The sequence below is a fragment of the Leopardus geoffroyi genome, chromosome E3, assembly GCF_018350155.1.
Source record: "Leopardus geoffroyi isolate Oge1 chromosome E3, O.geoffroyi_Oge1_pat1.0, whole genome shotgun sequence".
In the NCBI taxonomy this organism is placed as follows: Eukaryota; Metazoa; Chordata; class Mammalia; order Carnivora; family Felidae; genus Leopardus; species Leopardus geoffroyi.
Window position 1 is genome coordinate 39,991,401 of NC_059340.1, and position 22,507 is coordinate 40,013,907.

A 22,507-nucleotide genomic window follows, 5' to 3' on the forward strand; every position below is an offset into this window, starting at 1 on the left:
TACCCAGGCGCCCCTGATGTCAATTGTAAAATTCAAGCTTTCAAGCCAAAATAGGATTTTACATACTTGAATCTAACACCGTGCGCGTGACGACGCGCTTGATCTCTTAGGAGGTTGGTGTCCGTGTTACCGGTGAGATTTTTTTTCTGTATGTCACATAATAAAATGTATTTATTTACATTTAAAAGATCCACATAGGGGCGCCTGGGTGGCGCAGTCGGTTAAGCGTCCAACTTCAGCCAGGTCACGATCTCGCGGTCCGTGAGTTCGAGCCCCGCGTCGGGCTCTGGGCTGATGGCTCAGAGCCTGGAGCCTGTTTCCGATTCTGTGTCTCCCTCTCTCTCTGCCCCTCCCCCGTTCATGCTCTGTCTCTCTCTGTCCCAAAAATAAATAAACGTTGGAAAAAAAAAAAAAAAAAGATCCACATAGCTCAGCAAGCAATATTTTCCTCACGACCCACGTATCACATTACAAAATCATGCACGAGTCACAGCCCTTTCAGATAGACAGGTGGCTTTTCACATAACAGAGCATGAAAAGTTCTTTGGTCAGTTTGAGTCCACGTGGCACGTGGCCTTTGAGAAACGACCGCCTGAGTAGCGCTGTCTCAGAGAAGAATATCCGGAAATACCGAGAAGGCTGTTAAAATTCCTCCTCCTTTTCCAACCACTTATCTGGGTGAAGGCGGTTTCCTTCATGGGCCTCAACCCAAACGGTGTGATACGGCAGGGTGAACAGGGAGCAGATACGAGAACCCAGCTCTAACCTCTTAAATCAGACATTACAGAGCTTTGCAAAAGCGTAACACGGTGCCACCTTTCTCACTAAATTGTGGGAAATCTAGTTGATTTTTGTAAAAATACTGTTAGCTTAGAGTGGGTTCAATATTCTTAAAAGTCTCTAGGCTCAGTCGGCGGGGCCTCTGGCTCTTGATTTTGGCTACTCGTGGAGGGGAGGGGAGGGGAGAGGCTTGTCTGTTTGGTGTGTGCCAGGCTCCCTGGTGAGTGGGATGCCTGGTGGGAAGCGGGGTCGGGCCGGGGGCTCGGGGGGTCCGGTGTGCACGGTCAAGGTGCAGTCTGCAGCAGAGGGCGGGGGAAGTCGGCCTGGGGGTCACGTTCCCCACGGCACATGTGCCCGGACGAGCGGAGAGGCCTCGGGTGGCGCTTGGGGTCCTCAGGCCCGCGCTGCAGCCCGTGTTCGGCACACCTGTCTTCTCTCCGTCCGCAGCCAACATGGCGGCAGCCATCGGGGGCTTCCTGTACTTCTTCACGTACACCCCCTACTTCTTCGTTGCCCCCCGATACAACTGGATGACCCTCAGCCAGAAGCTCCTGTCCTGCCTCCTGTCCAATGTCGCCATGGCGATGGGGGCCCAGCTCATGGGGAAATTTGAAGCGAAAGGTGAGTATCTTCCTTCTGGCGAGCTGCCCTCGCCGACTGAGTTACTAAGAGAGCCTGACCAGGGGTGGCTCCAGCTCCGAGCAGGGCACCCCAGCGAGCCGGGGGTGGGACAGAAGGTGCTCAGTCACGGGGAGGCTCACGTCCCAGCAGGCGGGAGGCGGGGCAGGAGCCCTGAAGCCCAGAGGACAGAGCGTTAACGTGTCTCGTGCTGCGCGGCCACCACTCGTGGGGGGCAGTGTGGCCTCAAGGTCCTGCTGGTGGCGGGGGGCGGGGGGGGTGGCGGGCATTGTTGCTGCGGGACCCCATGGGGGTCTTGACTCAGCACCTGGTCCCAAGTCTACAGGGAATGGGGTGGGGGGGGGGGAGGAGACAACCCCCTGCTGTCGGTCAAGTGGCAGAACCAGAACCAGCCCCTCCCTACGCAGTAAGGGGGGATGAGGGCACGGACACCTGAGAGTGAATCAAGTCACAGGCCAGAGCTGTTGTCCTGAGTGTTGTGAAATTTCCTGATCTTGTAAACGTCACAGGTTGAACAAAGCGCATCACTGTGCTGACTTTGGCACCTGGGCTGCCTCCCGCTCAGGTTTCCGGAAAGGGTGGAGAGGGTCCGGTTGAACCCTGAAAGCCACCCGCTGGGGCGTGCCACCAGGGCTCTCCAGGGCTCCCCAGGCGCTCAGGACCTTGGAGGGAGCTGTCCCTGCCCCTGTGCTGAGAGGAGGCGGGAGGGGGAGCACGAACTTCTGCGTGGCCGCCCTGTGCCGGCGTCCGTCCCCGAGCGCGTGCCGCTGCTCTGGCCTCCTCTCTCAGGGGGTGCAGTGCAGTCTCCCATCCCGGGACTGACCTGTGCCCCTGCGGTGCCGGCCCCGTGCACCCCGGGTCTCCGTCTCGGGCTGCCTGGTCTCATTCCCCACAGTCCTGGCTCTTGTGGCTTCCTGGTGGGGGTCTGTGGGAGGAGAGAGCCCATGGCACCTCCACGTGGCCTTGTCTTTAGAAATGTTTTCTTCCTTGGCAAGGTCTTCTGACACTTTGGCTTTTATTTATTTTTAACGTTTATTTATTTTTGAGAGAGAGAGAGAGAGAGGGAGACAGAGGATCCGAAGCAGGCTCCACGCTGACAGCAGTTAGCCCTCTGTGAGGCTTGAACTCAGGAACCATGAGATCATGAACAAGCAGAAGTCGGGTGCTTGGTCACTTGAGCCACCCAGGTGCCCCTGACTCTTCGGCTTTTAAATATCTGTGTTTCTGGAGCCCCTGGGTGGCTCAGTTGGTTAAGCGTGTGGCCTCAGCTCGGGTCGTGATCTCGCCATCCATGAGCTGGAGGTGTCTGTGCTGACAGCTCAGAAGCTGTAGCCTGCCTCAGATTCTGTGTCTCCGTTTCTCTCTGCCCCTCTGCCACTCGTGCTCTGTTTCCATCATTCTGAAAATACTCATTAAAAAATCTGTGTTTCTGTGTTTAGTAGTATGTGATAAATGTACACTTGTTTATTTATTTTTGAGAGAGAGAATAGGCAAGCACGGGGGAGGGGAGAGAGAGAGAGAGAGAGAGAGAGAGAGAGAGAGAGAATCCCAAGCAGACTCTGCACTGTCAGCTCAGAGCCTGATGCAGGGCTCAGTCTCACAGACTGTGAGACCATGACCTGAGCTGAAATCAAGAGTCAGACAGTTAACCGACTGGGCCACCCAGGTGCCTCTGACAGTGCATTTTAAAAGTCTGCATTTATGGGGGCGCTTGGGTAGCTCAGTGGGTTGAACGTCCGACTTCAGCTCAGGTCATGATCTCGCAGTCAGTGAGTTCAAGCCCCGCATCGGGCTCTGTGCTGACAGCTCAGAGCCTGGAGCCTGCTTCGGATTCTCTGTCTCCCTCTGTCTCTCTGCCCCTCCCCCACTTGTGCTGTCTCTCTCTATCTCTCAAAAATAAATTTTTTTTTAAATGTAAAAAAAAATTTTTTAATAAAAAAAAAAGTCTACATTTATGGGGCACCTGGGTGGCTCAGTCGGTTAAGCATCCGACTCTTTTTTTTTTCAACGTTTGTTTATTTTTGAGGGGAGGGGAGGGGCAGAGAGAGGGAGACACAGAATCTGAAGCAGACTCCAGGCTCCGAGCTGTCAGCACAGAGCCCGACGCGGGGCTCGAATTCACAGAGTGCAAGATATGACATGAGCCGTAGTCGGACACTCAACTGACTGAGCCACCCAGGCACCCCGCGTCTGATTCTTGATTTCAGCTCGGGTCATGATCTTACGACTCATGAGTTCCAGCCCCACCCTGGGCTCTGTGCTGACAACGTGGATTCTGTCTGCCCCTACCCCACTCACACTCTGTCTGCGTCTCAAAAATCAGTAAACAAACACTTATAAATAAATAAGATGCACTGTGCCTTGCAGGGTTCAGACACTTTGTTTTAAAGCCATTAACAAAGAAGAGTATAACTATACAGCCACTCTTGTTCTCAATGTTCTACACTGAATTTACTTAGGCTCAAGTTGTTGTTTTTTTTTTTTTTTAACGTTTATTTATTTTTGAGAGAGAGAGCACGAGAGGAGATGGGAGGAGATGGCAAAGAGAGGGAGACAGAATCCGAAGCAGGCTCTAGGCTCTGAGCTGTCAGCACAGAGCCCGATGCAGGGCTCAAACTCACGGACTGCAGGATCATGACCTGAGCCCGAAGTCAGACGTTCAACCACCGGAGCCACCCAGGCGCCCTGACGCTGAATTTACTTACACACGCAAACTTCTAATTGCTTGAGAATGAACAGTGATCAAAGCCAGAGCATAGCCATTTCCGCGAGGGGCCCTGGGGCCAATCCCCAAGCACCGTTTGGGCTGTTGTCGGCAAACCCACAGAAGACGAAACCCTACGAGTGCCGCTAAGGAGAGTTTGTGTGTGAGTCAGGTCCTCCCGGTTTCTGAAAAGACCCAGATTGAGTGCCCGCTATTCCAGAGCTGGCCTTCACCCAGACCGTGCATGTGTACGTGCGTGTCTGTGTGTGTGTGGACGTGGACGGATGTGCACGTGGGTCGTAAATCAAACCTGAGCCTCCCTCGTCAGTCCACAGGCTCTTGCTGGTTCTGTAACTTTCCGATTTTGTGGCTCGCTGTTGTCTAGAGCCTCGAGGAAAGTCGCGGGTGTGCCGTAAAAGCGGGAAGGGAGAAGTCGCGCTGGCTTGGCGGGGACCTGCGCGCGGTGCCGCTGGGGCCGAGGGGCCGTTTCAGGCCCCCGTCCCGGTGTCTTCCAGGCGTGGGCGTCCAGTGGCGAAACCTCCTGAGTCCCGTCAATGTGGACGATGACTTCTCCTTTGGGCAAGTGCTGGGCATGCTACTGCTGGACTCCGTGCTCTACGGCCTGGTGACCTGGTACGTGGAGGCTGTGTTCCCGGGGCAGTTCGGCGTGCCCCAGCCCTGGTACTTCTTCATCATGGTGAGTGCTGGCGGCCCTCTTCCGCACGGGGGCAGGGGTGTCCCCCGCACACGCCCCAGGCCCCTCCGGTCCCTGGCACTCAACGCCTCGTCGGGCATGTCCCGCGTGCAGTCAGGGAGCCGTGTGTCCCAAAGGCCCTGAGACCCCCTACTGGCCAAGATGAGCCCTGCAGTCCAGGATCTGGAAAGGGCTCGCCCTGGCCCTGCAGCACAGGACCGGCACACGCCCACCCCCCGGCCTCACGTCAAACAAATATCCCACTGGTTCCTCCGCCTACCAAGTAACACAGCCTCCAGCCTCTTGTAAAAATGATCGCGTTGCTGGGATTCCCGGCACAGTCCCACCGCCCAGAGACGAGCCGTGCTGACCCCTTGGTGTGCAGTGGTTCAGATTGTTCTGAACACGTACCCTCCAGCAGCCTGAGCCTGTGGGTGCGTGATATACGCACACTTGCTTTTACGAAAAGGGGACCATGTTGTACAAGTCTCGAAACTTGTTTGGGGTGGTTTTTTTGTTTATTTAAGTTTATTTTACTTTGAGAGAGAGACTGTGTGTGTATGTGTGGGAGGGGCAGAGAGAGAGAGAGAGAAAGAGAGAGAGAATCCCAAGCAGGCTCCGCACTGTCAGCTCAGAACCCAACACGTGGCTCGAACTCACCAACCACAAGATCATGACCTGAGCCAAAACCAAGAGTCAGACACTTACCTGACTGAGCCACCCAGGCACCCTGAAGCTTTTTTTTTTAACCTAACTTAGCTATCTTAAATACAAATGTGTGTGAATCTGTGTATAAATATGCTTTTAGATACCTGTGCATAATTATAAGTTTTGTTTTCATCTTTGAATTAAGTATCTGCATTTTCAGGAATCACCTTCGTTTTTTGTTTTTTGTTTTTTGTTTTTTGTTTTTTAACTTTTTTTTTTTTCAATGTTTATTTATTTTTGGGACAGAGAGAGACAGAGCATGATCGGGGGAGGGGCAGAGAGAGAGGGAGACACAGAATCGGAAACAGGCTCCAGGCTCTGAGCCATCAGCCCAGAGCCTGACGCGGGGCTCGAACTCACGGACCGCGAGATCGTGACCTGGCTGAAGTCGGACGCTTAACCGACTGCGCCACCCAGGCGCCCAATCACCTTCGTTTTTGAGCACAGCACCGCGTGGGGCCACCACCATGTGGTCCGTCAGTCCCTGCTGCTGGCGGGTGAGGTGCCACCTGAGTGTCCCCTCTCTGGTTCCACACATACTCACCATGAAGACACTGGAGTGTTTCATCACATCTAAGGTGCCCCTGATCCATAGGGGCACTGTCACTTTCTCACCAAGACAAATGGTGACAGTTAACTGTGGCACTCCGTGATCTGTGACACATTCTGATTTCAGAGCCCTGTAAAACGTGACACGTGTGTCCCTTAAGACCAACAGGCTGGGGACACCCGGGTGGCTCAGTCACTTAAGCATCCGACTCCTGATTCCGGCTCAGGTCCTGATCTCACAGTTTGTGGGTTCGAGCCCCACCTTGGGCTCTGCACTGACAGCTTGGAGCCTGTTTGAGATTCTTTGTCTCCCTCTCTCTCTCACTCTGCCCTTCATGCTTGTGCACATGCGTGCACTCTCTTTCCCTCTCTCTCAAACAGCAACAACAAACATTAAAAAAAAGAACAACAGGCCGTGGTGTGCTAGAACCATTCCAGGCATGGGAAGTACCAAGAACGGAGAGGGGGGTGCCCCTGTGGGGCTTAGCTGGGGGCGGCTCTCCCAGGGCCCGGTTCTTCCCTTTCCTGTGACCCTCCCCACACCCGTGTGTCATCTGTGCCCATGGACCACCCAAGGGCAGGGGTTCTGCATGGCCTGTGGCTGTATTCTTACACATCCCACAGCCTGGCATTGTTGTGGCTAGACAGAGGGCAGGGTTCCTTGTCTAGACTGAGGGCATGGTTTTTTATCTAGACAGAAGGCAGGGGTCATTGTCTAGATGGAAGGTGGGGGTCATTGTCTAGATAGAAGGCGGGGGTTGTTGTCTAGACAGAGGGCAGGAGTTGTCTAGACAGATGGTGGTGGTCATTGTCTAGACAGAGGGCAGGGGTCATTGTCTTGATGGAGGATGAGGGTCGTTGTCTAGACAGATGGCGAGGCTCATTGTCTAGATGGAAGGTGGGGGTTGTTGTCTATACAGATGACAGGGGTCATTGTCTACATGGAGAGTGGGGGTCATTGTCTATACAGATGGCAGGGGTTATTGTCTAGATGGAAGGCAGGGGTTGTTGTCTAGACAGAGGGCAGGGATTTTCTAGAGACAGATGACTGTGGTCCTTGTCTAGACAGAGGGCGGGGAAGCTTCCTCATAGCAAGGGAAGGCCAGGCCTTTTGGCTCCCCTTGCTTATTTTGTGAGCTCCTGTGTAGCTGAGTGAGGGCCAGTCAGGCGTGGAGACACAGCCTCCCTCCTGTTTTGCCCGGACAGCGCCCCGGACTGGAACATTCAGCAGCCTGTCTTTGGTTTAAAGGTCCTCATTTACTTTTCATCTGTGTCACATGTGAGTTGTCTGCACCACCAACAAGCCTGTCAGGGATTGTGTGCCCAAATGGCGGGTCAGGAGAGAGGCTCAGAGCCTCCCTGGGTAGATGAGGGAGGAGCCGCGTGCACCCGCGCCCCACAGAGGCCTCGGGCCACCCCACCTCTGCAGCAGGGCCCCGGGCGAGGGCTGTTTGCTGACAGTGTTTGGCGTGTCGGGGAACCTGCTGCCGTTCCTCACAAACACAATGAACTGACATGAGTTGGCTGCTTGAGACCCGTCTGCTTTCCACCCCAGCCCTCGTACTGGTGCGGGCATCCACGGACAGTTTTGGGGAAAGAAGAGGAAGATGATGATCCAGAGAAAGTGCTCAGAACCGAGTACTTTGAGGCTGAGCCAGAGGACCTGGTGGCCGGGATCAAGATCAAGCATGTGACCAAGGTGCCACACCCTGTGGGGTGGGTGGGGACGGGGACCTCATGCCACGGGGCATGAGACCTGCCACCTTGCCCAGGGCTGTCTCCAAGCTGGGGGCCATCCCCCAGGCCCTATTGCTCCTAGACCCCCGTGGCTGCTCTCTGACCCCTCCCCAGGCTCTGTCCCCAGGGCTCAGGGGACTCAGGGGGGAGCCAGCAGTGCATGCTGCCTGGGCTTACCCTGGAGTCAGCCCTGCCCCCAAACACTTGCTGGTCCACTGCAGCGGGACAGACATCACCCGGGGCGGGGGTGGGGGGAGGCATGGCCTCCAATCAGCCCTTCGCCAGAAATTTCCCGCCTCTGCACTGACCGGCCACGCTGGGCACTGTCTCCTGAGACCCGTCGGGCAGGTGTTCCAGCGGGGGTCTGGGGGCCAGGCAGGGCCTGAAGTCCAGGGCTGCCCTCGGCCTTCGCTGCAGGTGTTCAGAGTGGGGAACAAGGGCAAAGCAGCCGTCAGAGACCTGAATCTGAACCTGTACGAGGGGCAGATCACGGTGCTGCTGGGCCACAACGGCGCGGGGAAGACCACCACCCTCTCCATGCTCACAGGTGAGGCGCCACGGCCTCGGCTCCGGCCGGCCGGTCAGCGGTCCGGCCAGGCAAGGGTCACACCTCGTGCTGACGGGGGTGGGGAGAGGGTCCGGTGTTCCCGCTGAACTTCGGCCTCCGGGTCTTCTGCTTGGCCCTAGGTCTCTTTCCCCCAACCAGCGGCCGGGCGTATATCAACGGGTACGAGATTTCACAGGACATGGTTCAGATCCGCAAGAGCTTGGGCCTGTGCCCGCAGCACGACATCCTGTTTGACAACCTGACCGTCGCAGAACACCTGTACTTCTACGCACAGGTGAGCCGGCCGGCCGCTGAGTGCGCTTAGGTCGTGTAGTGGTTTCCTTGTCTGCGAGCTTGGGCCCCAAGGCGTGAACCCCCAGCTTCCCAGCAAATAGAACCCACCTGGAGCAGCCGCTCGCAGACCTGCAACGGGGCGGCGGGGAGGGAAGTCAGGGCACACGGCGCAGCACGCGGAGGGAAGGAGGAGGCGCCAAGGCCGGGAGCCCCTGCCCGACGTCCCTGCCCCCGCTGTCTCAGCTCAAGGGCCTGTCCCGCCTCAAGTGCCCCGAAGAGGTCCAGCGGATGCTGCACGCCCTCAGCCTGGAGGACAAGCGGGACTCCCTGAGCAGGTGCCTGAGCGGGGGCCTGAGGCGCAAGCTGTCCATCGGCATCGCCCTCATCGCGGGCTCCAAGGTAGGCGGGCGGGAGGCCCCGGGGCGGGGCGCCCAGCACGGCGGGCGGCCACGGGGAGCCGCCGCCACCCCGCCACCCCGCCACCGGCTCCTCGGCCCGGCCCGCAGGTGCTGATGCTGGACGAGCCCACCTCGGGCATGGACGCCGTGTCCAGGAGGGCCATCTGGGACCTGCTGCAGCAGCACAAGAGTCAGCGCACCGTGCTGCTCACCACGCACTTCATGGACGAGGCCGACCTGCTGGGGGACCGCGTGGCCATCATGGCCAAGGGGGAGCTTCAGTGCTGCGGGTCCTCGCTGTTCCTCAAGCAGAAGTACGGTGAGCGGGGCGGGCGGGGCCCTGCGGCCGGGACAGGGGCCGGGACGGGAGGAGGGAGCGCGGGAGCAGTCTTGATTGGGTTAGGACGACGTCCCGCTGTGACCGGGAGGGGGCAGCCAAGCGTCAGCCAAGGCCGCCGAGACCAGCGGTGCCCTTGCAGAGGCCACACTGGCTACCGTGGAGGCGCGCGGCCTGTGGCACATTCCAGGGCTGGGTTTGCCATGTGAGTGTGGCTTCCTCGAAGGCAGCTCATGGTCCGACGCCCCAGGCCCACACACATCCCACCAGCAGACGAGCTCCCCTCCTCACACACCCCGGGACTTGTGCACCTCCCTTCCCCAGTCCCTTGGCCGGCGCACAGCCCTGCCCGGCGGATGGCGACCAGACGTGGTCACCCTCGGGGCCGCCGTTGTCCGGGGCTCCCTTGTGGAGAAAGCAGAGAGGGCAGGTCTTGGGGACGGTTCCTGCCGCAGCCTGAGAGTGGACTGCAGAGCCCAGCTGTCCTTACCGGCAGCGCTCCCAGGTGCCCCAGTGTCTCCGCCCAGCAAGGGACTGGGAGAAAAGCCCTGAGGATCGCACCGAGGGGTCCAGGCGCACCCGCTCCAGTGCCGCCGTCCCCGCTTTCCGGCCTCTTTCCCACGACCTGTCCTGGTCACAAGCCGAGGGCCCGGAGGGACGGCAGAAGTAGGACACGGCATCCCGGGGGGGCTCCTCGGTGTTGCAGGTGCGGGCTACCACATGACGCTGGTGAAGGAGCCCCACTGTGACCCCGAGGCCATCTCCCGGCTGGTGCGCCACCACGTACCCAGCGCCACGCTGGAGAGCAGAGCCGGCGCAGAGCTGTCCTTCATCCTGCCCAAGGAGAGCACCCACAGGTACGCGTCCCCGGGGGCGCAGGCACGGCCCTGAGAAGGGGGCTCAGTGGGCCTCGGAGGCTCCATGCGTAGGGTCCCCTGCTCCTGCCTGTCAGGCTCGGCCAGCAGGGCTCCCAAGCCCACAGCTGTGACAGCAGGTGGAGAACCAGTGCAGTGGAACTGGGAACCCTCCCTGGGTGGAGAGTGTCTGCCGTCGCTCTCGGCACACGGCCGGCCCCTCCCCCCAGGTTCGCCCACGCACAGCACCCATGAGCTCCTCGTGGAATCGTGAATGTGTGTGTCTTCTTTGTCTCACGCTGTGAGTCACGCGCCGAAGCCTTGTGAACAGAGCAGGTTCTGGTGTGGGGGGTAAGAACCCAACCCTCGATTCATGTTCAGAAACTTTGGGGTATAAATCTTTAAAGTCTGTTTAGCGTTGCTACGAGCCCGATCGATGGCATGGTTTTGGGTTCCCCCACTCCGTCACACCGTGACTTCGTCAACATCTGTTCCAGCACCACGCACTCCTGGTTTCCCCCCAAGAATACGCCAGGAGACATCCTTCTAGAACACTCTTGGTCTAAATCTCCAGTGACCCCCTCAGGAGGGGCAAACGGTACCAAGTTCCTTCCGCAGAGGTGATGTACGTGACTTCCCCGTCAGCAGGACGGGACAGTGTCCATTTTACACCACGCTTGCCAGCTTTGATGAAGTTCTTTTTTAAATATTTGCATAGCCAGTGGCTGAAATGGCATTTTGTTTTCCTTCCGCTCCTGCTAACAGGAGGTCGGTCTTGCCACCGCTCACACAGCTTTCTCTGGATATCGTGTGTTCCTGTCTCTCGCTCGTGTATCAGTCAGAGCATTTTATGGAGCGATATCAACCATTTTTGCTGCAATTTTTTCCATTTGGTCGTTGACTGATTTTGTGGGACTTTTTTCCCCATGCAGATACTTTACATTTAACGGGTCCTTTCTTTTCCTCTGAGATTTTTTCCTTAGAAAGTGCTACCCCGCAATCGAATGAATATCCTCCAGGTTTTTTGGTTTTTTGTTTTTGTGATTTCACGTGGATGTTTTCTAGCAAACAGTATCTCAGGCCTAAGTCCTCACGGCAGAAGGTCATGTGGCCGGGGCGCCTGGGTGTCTCAGTCAGTTGAGCATCTGACTCCTGATTTCCGCTCAGTTCATGGGCTCGTGGGATCCACTGAGTGTGGAGCCCGCTTAAGATTCTGTCTCTCTCTTTCTCTCTGCCCCCGTCCCCAGCTTGCGCATGTATGTTCTCTCTCTTAAAAAAAAAATGTCACGTAGGGAAAAAGAGGGGGAAACAAACCCAACTCCCGGTTTTCCAGGCAGCTTTTCCAGGCGCCAAGGCCTCTCTGCCCCGCCCCGGGCCACGTGGAGGAATAAGTTGCCTCCAAAGTCACTGAGAGGCAGCTCTTCACTCGAGGTCTTGCTTCCAGGTTCGAAAGTCTGTTTGCCAAACTGGAGAAGCAGCAGAAGGAGCTGGGGATCGCCAGCTTCGGGGCCTCGGTCACCACCATGGAGGAGGTCTTCCTCCGGTCAGTAAACACGGGCGTCCATCAGTCTAGGCGCCGATGCTTGTCGACAGCATGCCGGTGAAGCAGCCCCCTGACTGTCAGATCCAACCCCGACCTGAGGGGGGCGCGCCGGCGTGGGCGGGGCCCCAACTCCCCAGGGCACTCAGAAGGCAGAGGGCGGCTGAACTCCGATCTCCTCTCCGGAAACTTCCGCCCCACCCCCCTTCATGGGGAGGGTGCAGGCGGCCCAGCGGCCTCTGTTCACCATGTGGGCCCGACAGGCAGGCCCCCAGAACTGCGGGCGGCAGGGGCTGCCCAGGGTGGCGAAGATGTTCACCAGATTTTCCTCCAGCGCCTGTTTGGCAGATGGAGTGCTAGGGACTAGAAGGAACAAAAGTACGTGTGAGGTACATGTTTTTCTCTGAGGATCCCGGGACCTAGCGAGGAGGCAGAACAGTGAGTGTGTGCGCGGTGTGCACATATCAGGTGGCTCACGGGTGTCCACGCAGCCCCACCACCCACCCGGCCGCTGCCTGCACTCCCCCCACGCACACCCGTCCCCACTGAGCCATTCCTGGGCGGCTCCTTCCGGAGCACACGCACCTGCCCGTCGGTCCCAGCTCGGCCCCGGGCGCCCGGACCCATGGCGCCCAGTGCTGGCACAACTACACTCCCGGGGCCTCCATCATGCCCCCAGTACCCCCCTCCCCGTCCCTGTGGCTTTGGCCCATCTCCCAGGAAGACCGCGGTCCTTGTGGGCAGGGGCTTTGTCCGGTTATCTGTCCCTCGTGGACTCCACGTCTGGTGTTCTGATGGCATCTGGTGATGGGCACGTGAGGAGACACACCACAGCCAGCAGAGCTAACAGCGTGCCCCTCCTCCTCCCTCCCTGACGGCCCCCACGGGGAGCTGAGCGGTGACCGGGCCTCCTGTGTCTTGGCACAGTGTGGGCAAACTGGTGGACACCAGCATGGACATCCAGGCCATCCAGCTCCCTGCCCTGCAATACCAGCACGAGAGGCGGGCGAGCGACTGGGCAGTGGACAGCCACCTGTGCGGGGCCATGGACCCGACCGACGGCATTGGCTCCCTGATCGAGGACGAGTGCACCACCGCCAAGCTCAACACTGGGGTGAGTGCCAAGGGCTGGGCCGGCCGGTGCGGGAAGGCTGGGAGACCCCTGAGCCCCACGTGTTAGCATCCAGGGGGACAAATGAGGGCTCCTGGAGGGTCAGTTCACTGGGAAGAGGGCAGATTACAGCTCACGCGCTCACAGCAGGGAGAAGGAAAACCCAGCACATTGTAATTCAGAGACTGTAATATCGTTTTGTTCTAAGTGGGCCGCGTTGCATATGCTGCTGACTCTGCTCTGTTTACCGAGGGCTTTGCCGTAAGCCTGGTGTTCGCTCAGTAAAGGGCAGCGCTGCTCTATCTTACAGACGGGAAAGCAGAGTCTGGGTCACGGTGGCCTGGCCAGCACGTGACAGAGCAGGAGTCTGACCCTGGAGGGGTCCCCACGCTTGGAGGGCTCCCGTATGAGCGCAGACGGGGTCCCCTGCCAAGATCGAGGGAAAGGCAGCGGCCTTGGCTCCCCCAGTGTGGTGGGACCCCCCCGAGGCCCTTGTGGGGACCCGCAGGGACACGGATGGGCACATCTCCCGTGTTATCGAAGGAGGAGCTTTGCAAGAAGCCCTGGGGCCTCGGGGCGCACGCATCGGTTGGAGGCCACCAGGCGTGTGCTGGGAGCGTGCCTGCGGCTGAGGGTGGGGGGCAGGGGTGTGCTGCTGGCCCCGCGGGGCACCGTGACAGCCCGTCCCCTCTGCCACAGCTCGCCCTCCACTGCCAGCAGTTCTGGGCCATGTTCCTGAAGAAGGCCGTGTACAGCTTGCGCGAGTGGAAGATGGTGGTGGCCCAGGTCCTGGTCCCTCTGACGTGCGTCACCCTGGCCCTCCTGGCCGTCAACTACTCCTCGGAGACCTTTGATGACCCCATGCTGGAGCTGACCCTGGGCGCGTACGGCAGAACTGTCGTGCCCTTTGCTGTCCCCGGGGCCTCCCGGCTGGACCAGCAGCTGTCGGAGCAGCTGAAGACCATGCTGCAGGCCGAGGGCCAGGAGCCGCGGGAGGTGCTGGGTAAGGGCCGGGCCCGGAGCCCAGCTTCTCAGCACAGGCACCGTGGGCATTTGGGGCGTTGGCTCCTCCCTGTCCGCGCACCCTGGGATGTTGAGAAGCATCGCTGGCATTGCGTCCCCCTCTCCCCACCCCGTCGTCGTGACAACCACAACTGCCTCCGGGCATCACCACTAGGGGGAAGGCCGTTGCCTGAGTCAGGAAGGCACAGGCAACATCTGGGACTAAGGTTTGCCCAGGACGGGCGGCTACTTAGGTCTGTGTCGGGGTCAGAGGTGAAACATGAAACCTCCGTGGTGTCACCGTTGCCCTTCGTTTGCCGGGCTGGTCACAGCACACACTGAGGTAACATGGTGCTCTCTTCCAGCACCTCAGACCGAAGCACCTGCGTCCCTGGCCCTGGCAGTCAGACGCGGCCCTGGGTTCAGAGCAGGCCTCGAGCTCGGGTCAGATGGGCCAGACGTGGGGGAAGGTGTCCTTGGCTTGCTGCTCCCTCCCCCTGCTGGACCGCAGCCCAGAGACTCAGGAAGCAGGCTCTGGTTTAGGGGAAGGCTGGATGCCTCTGCGCCCCGGAACCGGAACCAGCCCGCCTTCTAGTGCCCGCTTCTGCCCCGAGTCCCAGTGTGGCCCTGACCACCCCTGCGACCCTGGTTAGGCCTCAGGAGACATCCTGTCACCTCCGTGTGCCCTCGGCCACGTTTGCCGGCTGTCCCCCAGCCTGGCCCAAAGATTCTGGGCATCTCGTGGCACACGGTGGCTCTGGGGGGTTCGGGACATGGCCTCAGATGTCCCTGGCCTGAGTCCTTCTGGAAGACCAAAGTGTCCGTTCCCTTGTCGAGCGTGCAACCTTCCGGCTTTGTTCGCCTCGCCGTGTGGTCTTGTTTCACTGCTTTTAAGGCCATCGGATGCTTTTTCTTCTGTAACGGCAGCTGCGGCCCCATTGGCAGAGCCTCTGTCACTCTTAACGTCAGGGCTCCCGGACACGTCCCTGCCCCTCGCTGACCCTAGGGCCTGCAAGGCAGACGTCCTCTCTCTTGACCCTGTTTACAGGCCAGGGCAGTGAGGGCGTGTGTAGGTGCACGTGATGCTGGGCCGGGCAGCCGCCAGCGACCATAGGGTGGACCCCAGCACCCCTGTCTGAACCCCTGTCCCCACATCTCCACCACGGAGCGAAGCAGGGCTGGGGCGGGTCCTGGCTCCTCGAATGCCAGGAGGGTCCGGCACCTGCAGTGGGGTTTGCCAGGGTTCTTGCTGGTGAGGAGAGAATCCTCCTCCTCCCTGGGCCCTACTCCCTCAGGCCACTCTTTTTAAAGACCACCTTTTTCTCCTGATTACAAAAGGTTACTTACTCATTCCATAAAAACTGGGAAACCAGAGAAACAGGCGGAGGTCCTGTCTAATCTCGCCCCTTGAGGGCAGACCCCTCCCCGCTGGCTCGCCCAGCCGCCCCACAGGAGGTCACAGGCCTGCCTCTTAGAGCCCCTCCCTCTCTGGAGCGGCCTCCTCCCTGCCCCACCGGCCCTGGTCCAGGGCTGCCTCCCTTTAGTCTCGGGAGGCATTTGGGGGGCAGAAGAAGGAGTGTGGCCCTCCCACTTGGCCTCCTGTGGCCCCGGGGTGCCCATTCGCCCAGGCCCCGCCGCTCCCATGACGTGGCCCCCCCGGCCCGTGGGCTCCGCGAGAGTAGAAGGTGGTGTTTCCTTGCCACGGCCCCTCCAGGCCTCCGAGCTCCTCAGAGTGGGCACCTCGGGCACGTGCCCCAGGGGCCGTTGTCCGCTCCTGACCCTCTGTCGCCCCCCAGGTGACCTGGAGGAGTTCCTGGTTTTCAGGGCTTCGGTGGAAGGAGGTGGCTTCAACGAGCGGTGCCTGGTGGCCGTGTCCTTCAGAGACGTCGGCGAGCGGACGGTCGTCACTGCCCTGTTCAACAACCAGGCGTACCACTCCCCAGCCACCGCGCTGGCTGTCGTCGACAACCTTCTGTTCAAGCTGCTGTGCGGCCCCCGGGCCTCCATCGTGGTCTCCAACTACCCCCAGCCCCGGAGCGCCCTGCAGGCCGCCAAGGACCAGTTCAACGAGTAGGTGCACTGCCCCTGCCAGGGCCCTGCCCCCACCCATCAGGGCCTTGCACCGGGCACCGCCAGGGCCACCAAGGGCCACGTAGGCAGATGAAGCACAGTTTGTGCCTTCAGGAAGCTTCTGGGTTTCGGCCAGGGAACCTCTGCCCCACGTCTTCCCCAGCCCCGCGTATTCACTGTCTCCTCAGACAACAGATTAGCTGGGGAGGCCCTATCCCACATACTGAAGTATCCGAGGGGGGACTCCTGAGGCCTCGGAGCACAGCCGTGCCCTCTTCCCTAATCTGCACCCGGCTCCTGCTGGCCATTGTCCCCGGGGGTCTCGGCACACGCTTGTGCCCGGGGCAGTGCCTCTGTGTGTGAACCAGAATACAGAACACAGTGAAGTCAGGTATTGCTGCCCAAGGTGGCCTCAAATCAGGGAGCCCTGTGGGCCTCTCTCTTCTCAGGCCTTGTCATGCTCTGGTATGTGTGGGACTCTCCCCCATGCTGGTCACAGAGCCCCCTAAACGCCCCTAAACCCCAGAACGTCCAGAAGAGGCCAAGAAAATCAGTTTCGGAACAAGATCAGTGACTCCATGTGGGGCGATTAATTAACGGGGAGGGGCAGCCTTATCCCCACCCCCCACACACACCAGACTGCTCTGGGCCTTGCGATGTCTTCGTCCCCCTCTGCTACCTCCTGTCTCTACCCTGAAAGCAGAGACACAGCAGCCGCTCTGTGCCCTCCTTGTCCTGCCGGGGACAGGCGGGCACACGGATGAACACTCGTGGCGGGTCGGACTGGTGGTCTGAAGGCCGCACAGCCCTGGGGAGGGGCCTCCGCTCTGCTTGGGCCCTGGGGACACAGGCCTGCGGGGCCCTCAGACCTGGGCGGGGTGGTCAGCGGCCACAGGTGGGGTGGGGGACTGTGCTGGGGACATCAGGAAGTTGGCAGCTCCCTCCCGGTGGGCTCTGCGTGAGGAGACCCCCAGGTCAGCTGAGGTCGGGGCGGCAGGAACTTTGGTTCTGTTTCAGCAGCTTTAGGAGACGGAGGTCACCTGTTGTGACGTGGGCTGGAGTGGTTGTTAGTACTCACAGGGCGGGGCCAGCCCCGAATCTGATAGAATTGTCCCAGTTGTTTTAGTTCCAGATGCATCGTGAAAGGATGACCCCAGAGAGTCTGCTTCACACCCTCATCACCCTCATCACACGTAGTTACAAGTTTTTTCCCTTGTGGTGAGAAGTTTTAAGATCCTGTCCAAGCAACTTTCAAATGAGCAACCCGGTGTCGGGTTAACCTTAACTGTGGTCACCGTGCCCGACGTGGCATCCCCAGGACCCACTTATTTTATGACTGGAAGCTAGTTGACGCCCTTCACCCGCGTTGCCCACCCCCTGGCAAGCACCAGTCCGTTCTCTGTATCTGTGAGTTCCTTTTTGTTTCGTTTGTAGATTCCGTGTGTAAGTGAGATCTTAGGGTAGTCGTCTTTCTCTGTCTGACTTAGTCAATTCGGCACGGTGCCCTCCAGGCCCATCCACGTTGTCACACACGGCAGGTTCTCCTTCTCTGTTGTAGCTGGAAAATACTCTGTTGTATATGTAGCACAGTCTGTCTCTCCACTCACCTGTCGATGGACATGCTGTTGTTTCTGCCTTGGCTGTTGTAAATAACGCTGCTATGAACATGGGGAGGGGGAGGTTTCTTCATTGTTTTTTTTTTTTTTTTAATTTTAGAGAGTGTGTGCGAGTGAGGGAGCGGGGCAGAGGCAGAGAGAGAGGGAAGGGAGAGGGAGAGAGAACCCTAAGCAGGCTCCACTCTCAGTGCAGAGCACAATGTGGGGCTCGATCACATGGCCCTAGGAACATGACCTGAGCCAAAATCGAGTCAGACGCCCAACCAACTGAGCCACCCAGGCGCCCTGAGGCTTCATTTTCTTTGGATAACCACCCATAAGTGCAATTGCTGGGTCATAGGGTGGTTCTGTTTTTAACTGTTGTTTTTTTAATATACATATTTTTTTTTAATTTTTTTTTTTCAACGTTTATTTATTTTTGGGACAGAGAGAGACAGAGCATGAACGGGGGAGGGGCAGAGAGAGAGGGAGACACAGAATCGGAAACAGGCTCCAGGCTCTGAGCCATCAGCCCAGAGCCTGATGCGGGGCTCGAACTCCCGGACCGTGAGATCGTGACCTGGCTGAAGTCGGACGCTTAACCGACTGCGCCACCCAGGCGCCCCAATATACATATTTTTGTACTGTTTATTTTTGAGAGAGAGAGAAAGAGAGCAAGAGAGGGGCAGAGAGAGAGGGAGTCACAGAATCTGAATCAAGCCACAGGCTCTGAACTGTCAGCGAAGAGCCCAATGCGGGGCTCAAACCCATGAACTGTGAGATCATGACCTGTGTCAATGTCGAACACTTAACTGACTGAGCCACCCGGGCGCCCCCTATTTTTAACTTTCTGAGGAGCCTGCCCACTGCTCTTCAGAGTGGCTGTTCCAGCTTGCGTGCCCGCCAGCAGGGCACGAGGGGCCCCCTCTCCCGCATCCACGCCAGCACATTCTCTCTTCGTGATGCTGGCCATTCTGGCCGGGGAGAGGGGATCTCTCCTTATGGCTTTGGTTTGCATTTCCCTGGTGGTTAGTGATGCTGTGCACCTTTTCACGTGCCTCTTGGACCACAGTACAATCTTACTGCGTGGCCATCACACCCTGAAGGAGCCCCGGGACACCAGCAGCCACCTGCCCCCCGACCCGTGTCTCCTTTTGCAGACGGCCTCCACTCTCTTCCTGTCTCCATGGATTTGCCCGTACTGGACGTTTCGTGTGAATGGAATCATCTAATAAGAGGCCTTTTGTGACCGGCTGTTCTCACTTTTCAAGGGCTTATCCACGTTGTAGTGTGGATACTTAATTCCCTCTTTTTTTTTTGGCCAATAACATCCACATGTTGAAGCCCTGCTTATTGAGACAGCCAGGAGGTTTCTGAGCAACAGAGTAATGCCACCAGTGGTGGTTTCTGGAAGGTGTTGCTGGCAACCTAACGCAGAATGCACCGGATTGGGGGCGGGGGGGGATGAACCACTGCAGCCATGCAGATGCCAATGGGGTCCACCAAGGGCAGGGCCAGCCAGGCAGGGGGTCCTCAGGAGATGTGGGAAAGGCAGCGACAGTGGGGCCATTGCCTGAGTGGGGGACGTGGGGGATGCAGGGACAGCTTGAAGGCGACTGGGAGAGTGGTATGTCCATCACTGGGGGCAGGAAGCCCAGAGGAGGAGCTGTTCTGGCAGGGAGGGGTTTTCCTGGCTCGGGGACACGCCCCCCCTCCCCCCCCACCAGCTCCGGCATTCCCTCTTAAACCCCTTTACTGCCTGGCCCCTCCATCGCATGCTTTGGATGGATGCTGGCTGGACTCACTGTGCTCAGTCCCTGACCTGCCCTGTTCCCCCCGCTCCGCAGGAGCCGGAAGGGATTTGACATTGCCCTCAACTTGCTCTTCGCCATGGCGTTCCTGGCCAGCACGTTCTCCATCCTGGCGGTCAGCGAGAGGGCCGTCCAGGCCAAGCACGTCCAGTTTGTGAGCGGTGTCCACGTGGCCACTTTCTGGCTCTCCGCTCTGCTGTGGGACCTCATGTCCTTCCTCGTCCCCAGTCTGCTGCTGCTGGTGAGGGCTGTGTGGTGCGGGGACCCTCCCCTGCACATCCCGGGGCCCTGCCTTGGCGCCCCTGCGCAGACCACAGGTCCGCGCTGGCAGATCAGCCCCAGTTCTGGGATGCTGGCTGGGAATCCCACCGGCAGCACCCCTCACCTGTGTCTGCACCCCCAGCCTTCATCCCACTGTGGCGGGCAAGGTCCAGGCGCGGGGCGCCCTGGTGACCGCTCCAACGGCAAAGGGGAGGGGGGGTGTCATCGGGGGGGGGGGTCCCAGGGCTGAAAGCCACCCTGGAGACAGGGCCCCCAGGCACCGCCTACCTCTGTGCTGCCGCAGGTGGTGTTCAAGGCCTTTGACGTGCACGCCTTCACGCACGATGGCCACATGGCCGACGCCCTCCTGCTGCTCATGCTCTACGGCTGGGCCATCATCCCCCTCATGTACCTGATGAACTTCTTCTTCTCGGGAGCGGCCGCTGCCTACACGAGGCTGACCATATTCAACATCCTGTCGGGCATAGCCACCTTCCTTGTGGTCACCATCATGCGCATCCCAGGTGGGAGCCTGGAGATGACCCCCCAGGTGCCCGGGGGCCAGGTGGCACCAGTGTGGCCACTGGGCCAGGCCATACTCAGGCCCTTCTGCCAAAGGTGGTCCCACTGGGCCGGCAGCCAGCGGCTCTGCCTGGCGGTTTCGGCAGGGGGGAGCGGGCCAAGGAGGAGGGGGCTTCACCCAGCTGGGCACCCGGCCCGCACACCCTCGGATCTGCGGACCTGTCCTGGGGGCGGGTGTCCTGCGTCCCTCAGCGTCCACTCGTCTGTGCCCTTCCCCACAGCGGTGAAGTTAGAAGAGCTTTCCAGAACCCTGGACCACGTGTTCCTGGTGCTGCCCAACCACTGTCTGGGGATGGCCGTCAGCAGCTTCCACGAGAACTTCGAGATGAGGCGATACTGCACCTCATCGGAGGTCGCGGCACACTACTGCCGGAAATACAGTGAGTGTCCGGGCCCCGCGGCTGCCCCTCCCCACTCCTGCCTGGCTTGTTCCCACGGAGGGGCTCCTTCCACAAAACAGCCCGGGCTCCCGCAGTCCTGTGCGCTGCCTCCAGGCTGCGCACCTGCCTTCACGTGGCCGCCGCCCAGCATCTCTGTATCTCAAATCTTCCTCTGCCTTTCTCTTGTAAGGACGCCTGGCGTTGGATTCAGGGCCCTAAGCTACACCTGCAAAGACCCTTTTCCTAAGTGGGGTTGCGCACAGGTTCTGGGCGCTAGGACATAGACGCGTCTTTCTGGGGCCACCTTTCAGGCTCCCACAGGCGCCCTTCCTGTGCCTGGAGCTGTCTTCGGCGGTGGTAGCTGTCACCACTGTGACCATGGCAAGGCAGGGAGGAGGTGTCCCATCTTCACATCCCAGTGCCGTCCCCAAGGGAGGAAGGGGCGTGTGAGTGAGCCAGGGTGTGACCCGGTCACTTGTCACGGGCACCCCTCGCAAGGTAGAACTGCCCCAAAACGCGGGGAGTCCCCGGGGCTTCTGAGGGGCAGTGACAAGGATGACAAATGGATCCCGGGCCTTCGTGGCCTCTGCCGAGGGGCTGGTGTGCAGGTGCCCGTGGGCCCAGAGAGGGGCTCAGGCCGGGACCTGGGGCAGGAGAGCGCTCCGGGGCCAGGCTCAGTGCTCACTCCCTCGCCCGCACAGACATCCGGTACCAGCAGAACTTCTACGCGTGGAGCGCCCCGGGGGTCGGCAGGTTCGTGACCTCCATGGCTGCTTCCGGGTTTGCCTACCTCAGCCTGCTCTTCCTCGTTGAGACGGACACGCTGTGGAGGCTGAAGACCTGCCTCTGTGCCTTCCGGAGGAGGCGGGCGCTGGTGAGTGGGTCCCGGGCACTCCCCACGCCTCCGCCGCCACGGGCCTGGGGCTCAGCCACCCGGCAGGGTGCAGGCGTCCAGGCCCTCGTGTCTGCCACACACACCCCACCCCACAAACAAAACCCGCGGGACCGCACTGGACACACACACGTGAACCCAGGGCGAGGTGGTGCTCTGACATGAAGACCCCTCTGGGAAGGACTTCGCGTCCACGCAGTACAGCCCCCCACCCCCTCAGCCAAGTGTCACGGCTTTCGCGGCGCGCCCTGCACAGGCCTTTCTCCTCGGCCGTCAGCCTCTCCTCGATGCCAGTGTCAGCCCCGGGCCCACCCAGCCATCCTTGTGAAAGTCCCGAGTCCCTATATGAGCAGTCTCAGAGACCCCCATCCTGTGTCCTGTGGAGAAGGACCTCCTGAGCCGGAGCTCACGGGTGCGGTCTTTCTCTGGAACCATCAGACGGAAGCGTACTCTCGGACATCGGCACTTCCCGAGGACCAGGATGTGGTGGACGAGAGGAACCGGGTCCTGGCCCCCAGCCTGGAGTCCCTGCTGGACACTCCTCTGGTTATCAAGGAGCTCTCCAAGGTAAGGCCCCCCCTGCCCCCCACTCCCCGGGTTCCGCCCCTGTGCCGCTGCCTCCAGGCCTCAGTGCCCGTGCCCCGCAGGTGTACGAGCAGCGGACGCCCCTGCTTGCCGTGGACAAGATCTCCCTCGCGGTCCAGAAAGGAGAGTGCTTCGGCTTGCTGGGTTTCAACGGAGCGGGGAAAACCACTACTTTCAAAATGCTGACCGGGGAGGAGACCATCACTTCTGGGGACGCCTTTGTCGGGGGCTACAGCATCAGCTCGGAAATCGGGAAGGTGGGTGTGGGAAGACGGGGCACCCTGGAAGCAGGGATGGGCTCGTTTCTGGCTCGCAGTTCACAAGGCAGTGACCAGGAGCCAGAGCGAAGCAAACAATGAGGGGGAGACAGGACAGGAAGAGAAGAGCCGCCCCCCTTGTCCTGGCCGGGCTGGCAGCCAGGTCCGGGCTCTCTCTGA

General features: G+C 59.6%; 1 protein-coding gene across 1 annotated transcript in view; it reads left to right on the top strand.

The window, feature by feature from the left end:
* The window catches only part of ABCA3 (ATP binding cassette subfamily A member 3), a 46,254-nt gene that overhangs the window by 19,519 nt on the left and 4,228 nt on the right, over positions 1–22,507 (top strand). The window contains exons 11-28 of the mRNA XM_045461306.1: positions 1,228–1,401; positions 4,639–4,820; positions 7,630–7,773; positions 8,229–8,358; positions 8,499–8,653; positions 8,896–9,051; positions 9,159–9,369; positions 10,094–10,244; positions 11,686–11,784; positions 12,709–12,895; positions 13,592–13,895; positions 15,691–15,964; positions 19,407–19,611; positions 19,936–20,155; positions 20,435–20,593; positions 21,295–21,467; positions 21,924–22,052; positions 22,133–22,327. Of these exons, the coding sequence (XP_045317262.1) occupies positions 1,228–1,401; positions 4,639–4,820; positions 7,630–7,773; positions 8,229–8,358; positions 8,499–8,653; positions 8,896–9,051; positions 9,159–9,369; positions 10,094–10,244; positions 11,686–11,784; positions 12,709–12,895; positions 13,592–13,895; positions 15,691–15,964; positions 19,407–19,611; positions 19,936–20,155; positions 20,435–20,593; positions 21,295–21,467; positions 21,924–22,052; positions 22,133–22,327 (3,248 nt within the window). The remainder of the gene's footprint in view (positions 1–1,227; positions 1,402–4,638; positions 4,821–7,629; positions 7,774–8,228; positions 8,359–8,498; positions 8,654–8,895; positions 9,052–9,158; positions 9,370–10,093; positions 10,245–11,685; positions 11,785–12,708; positions 12,896–13,591; positions 13,896–15,690; positions 15,965–19,406; positions 19,612–19,935; positions 20,156–20,434; positions 20,594–21,294; positions 21,468–21,923; positions 22,053–22,132; positions 22,328–22,507) is intronic.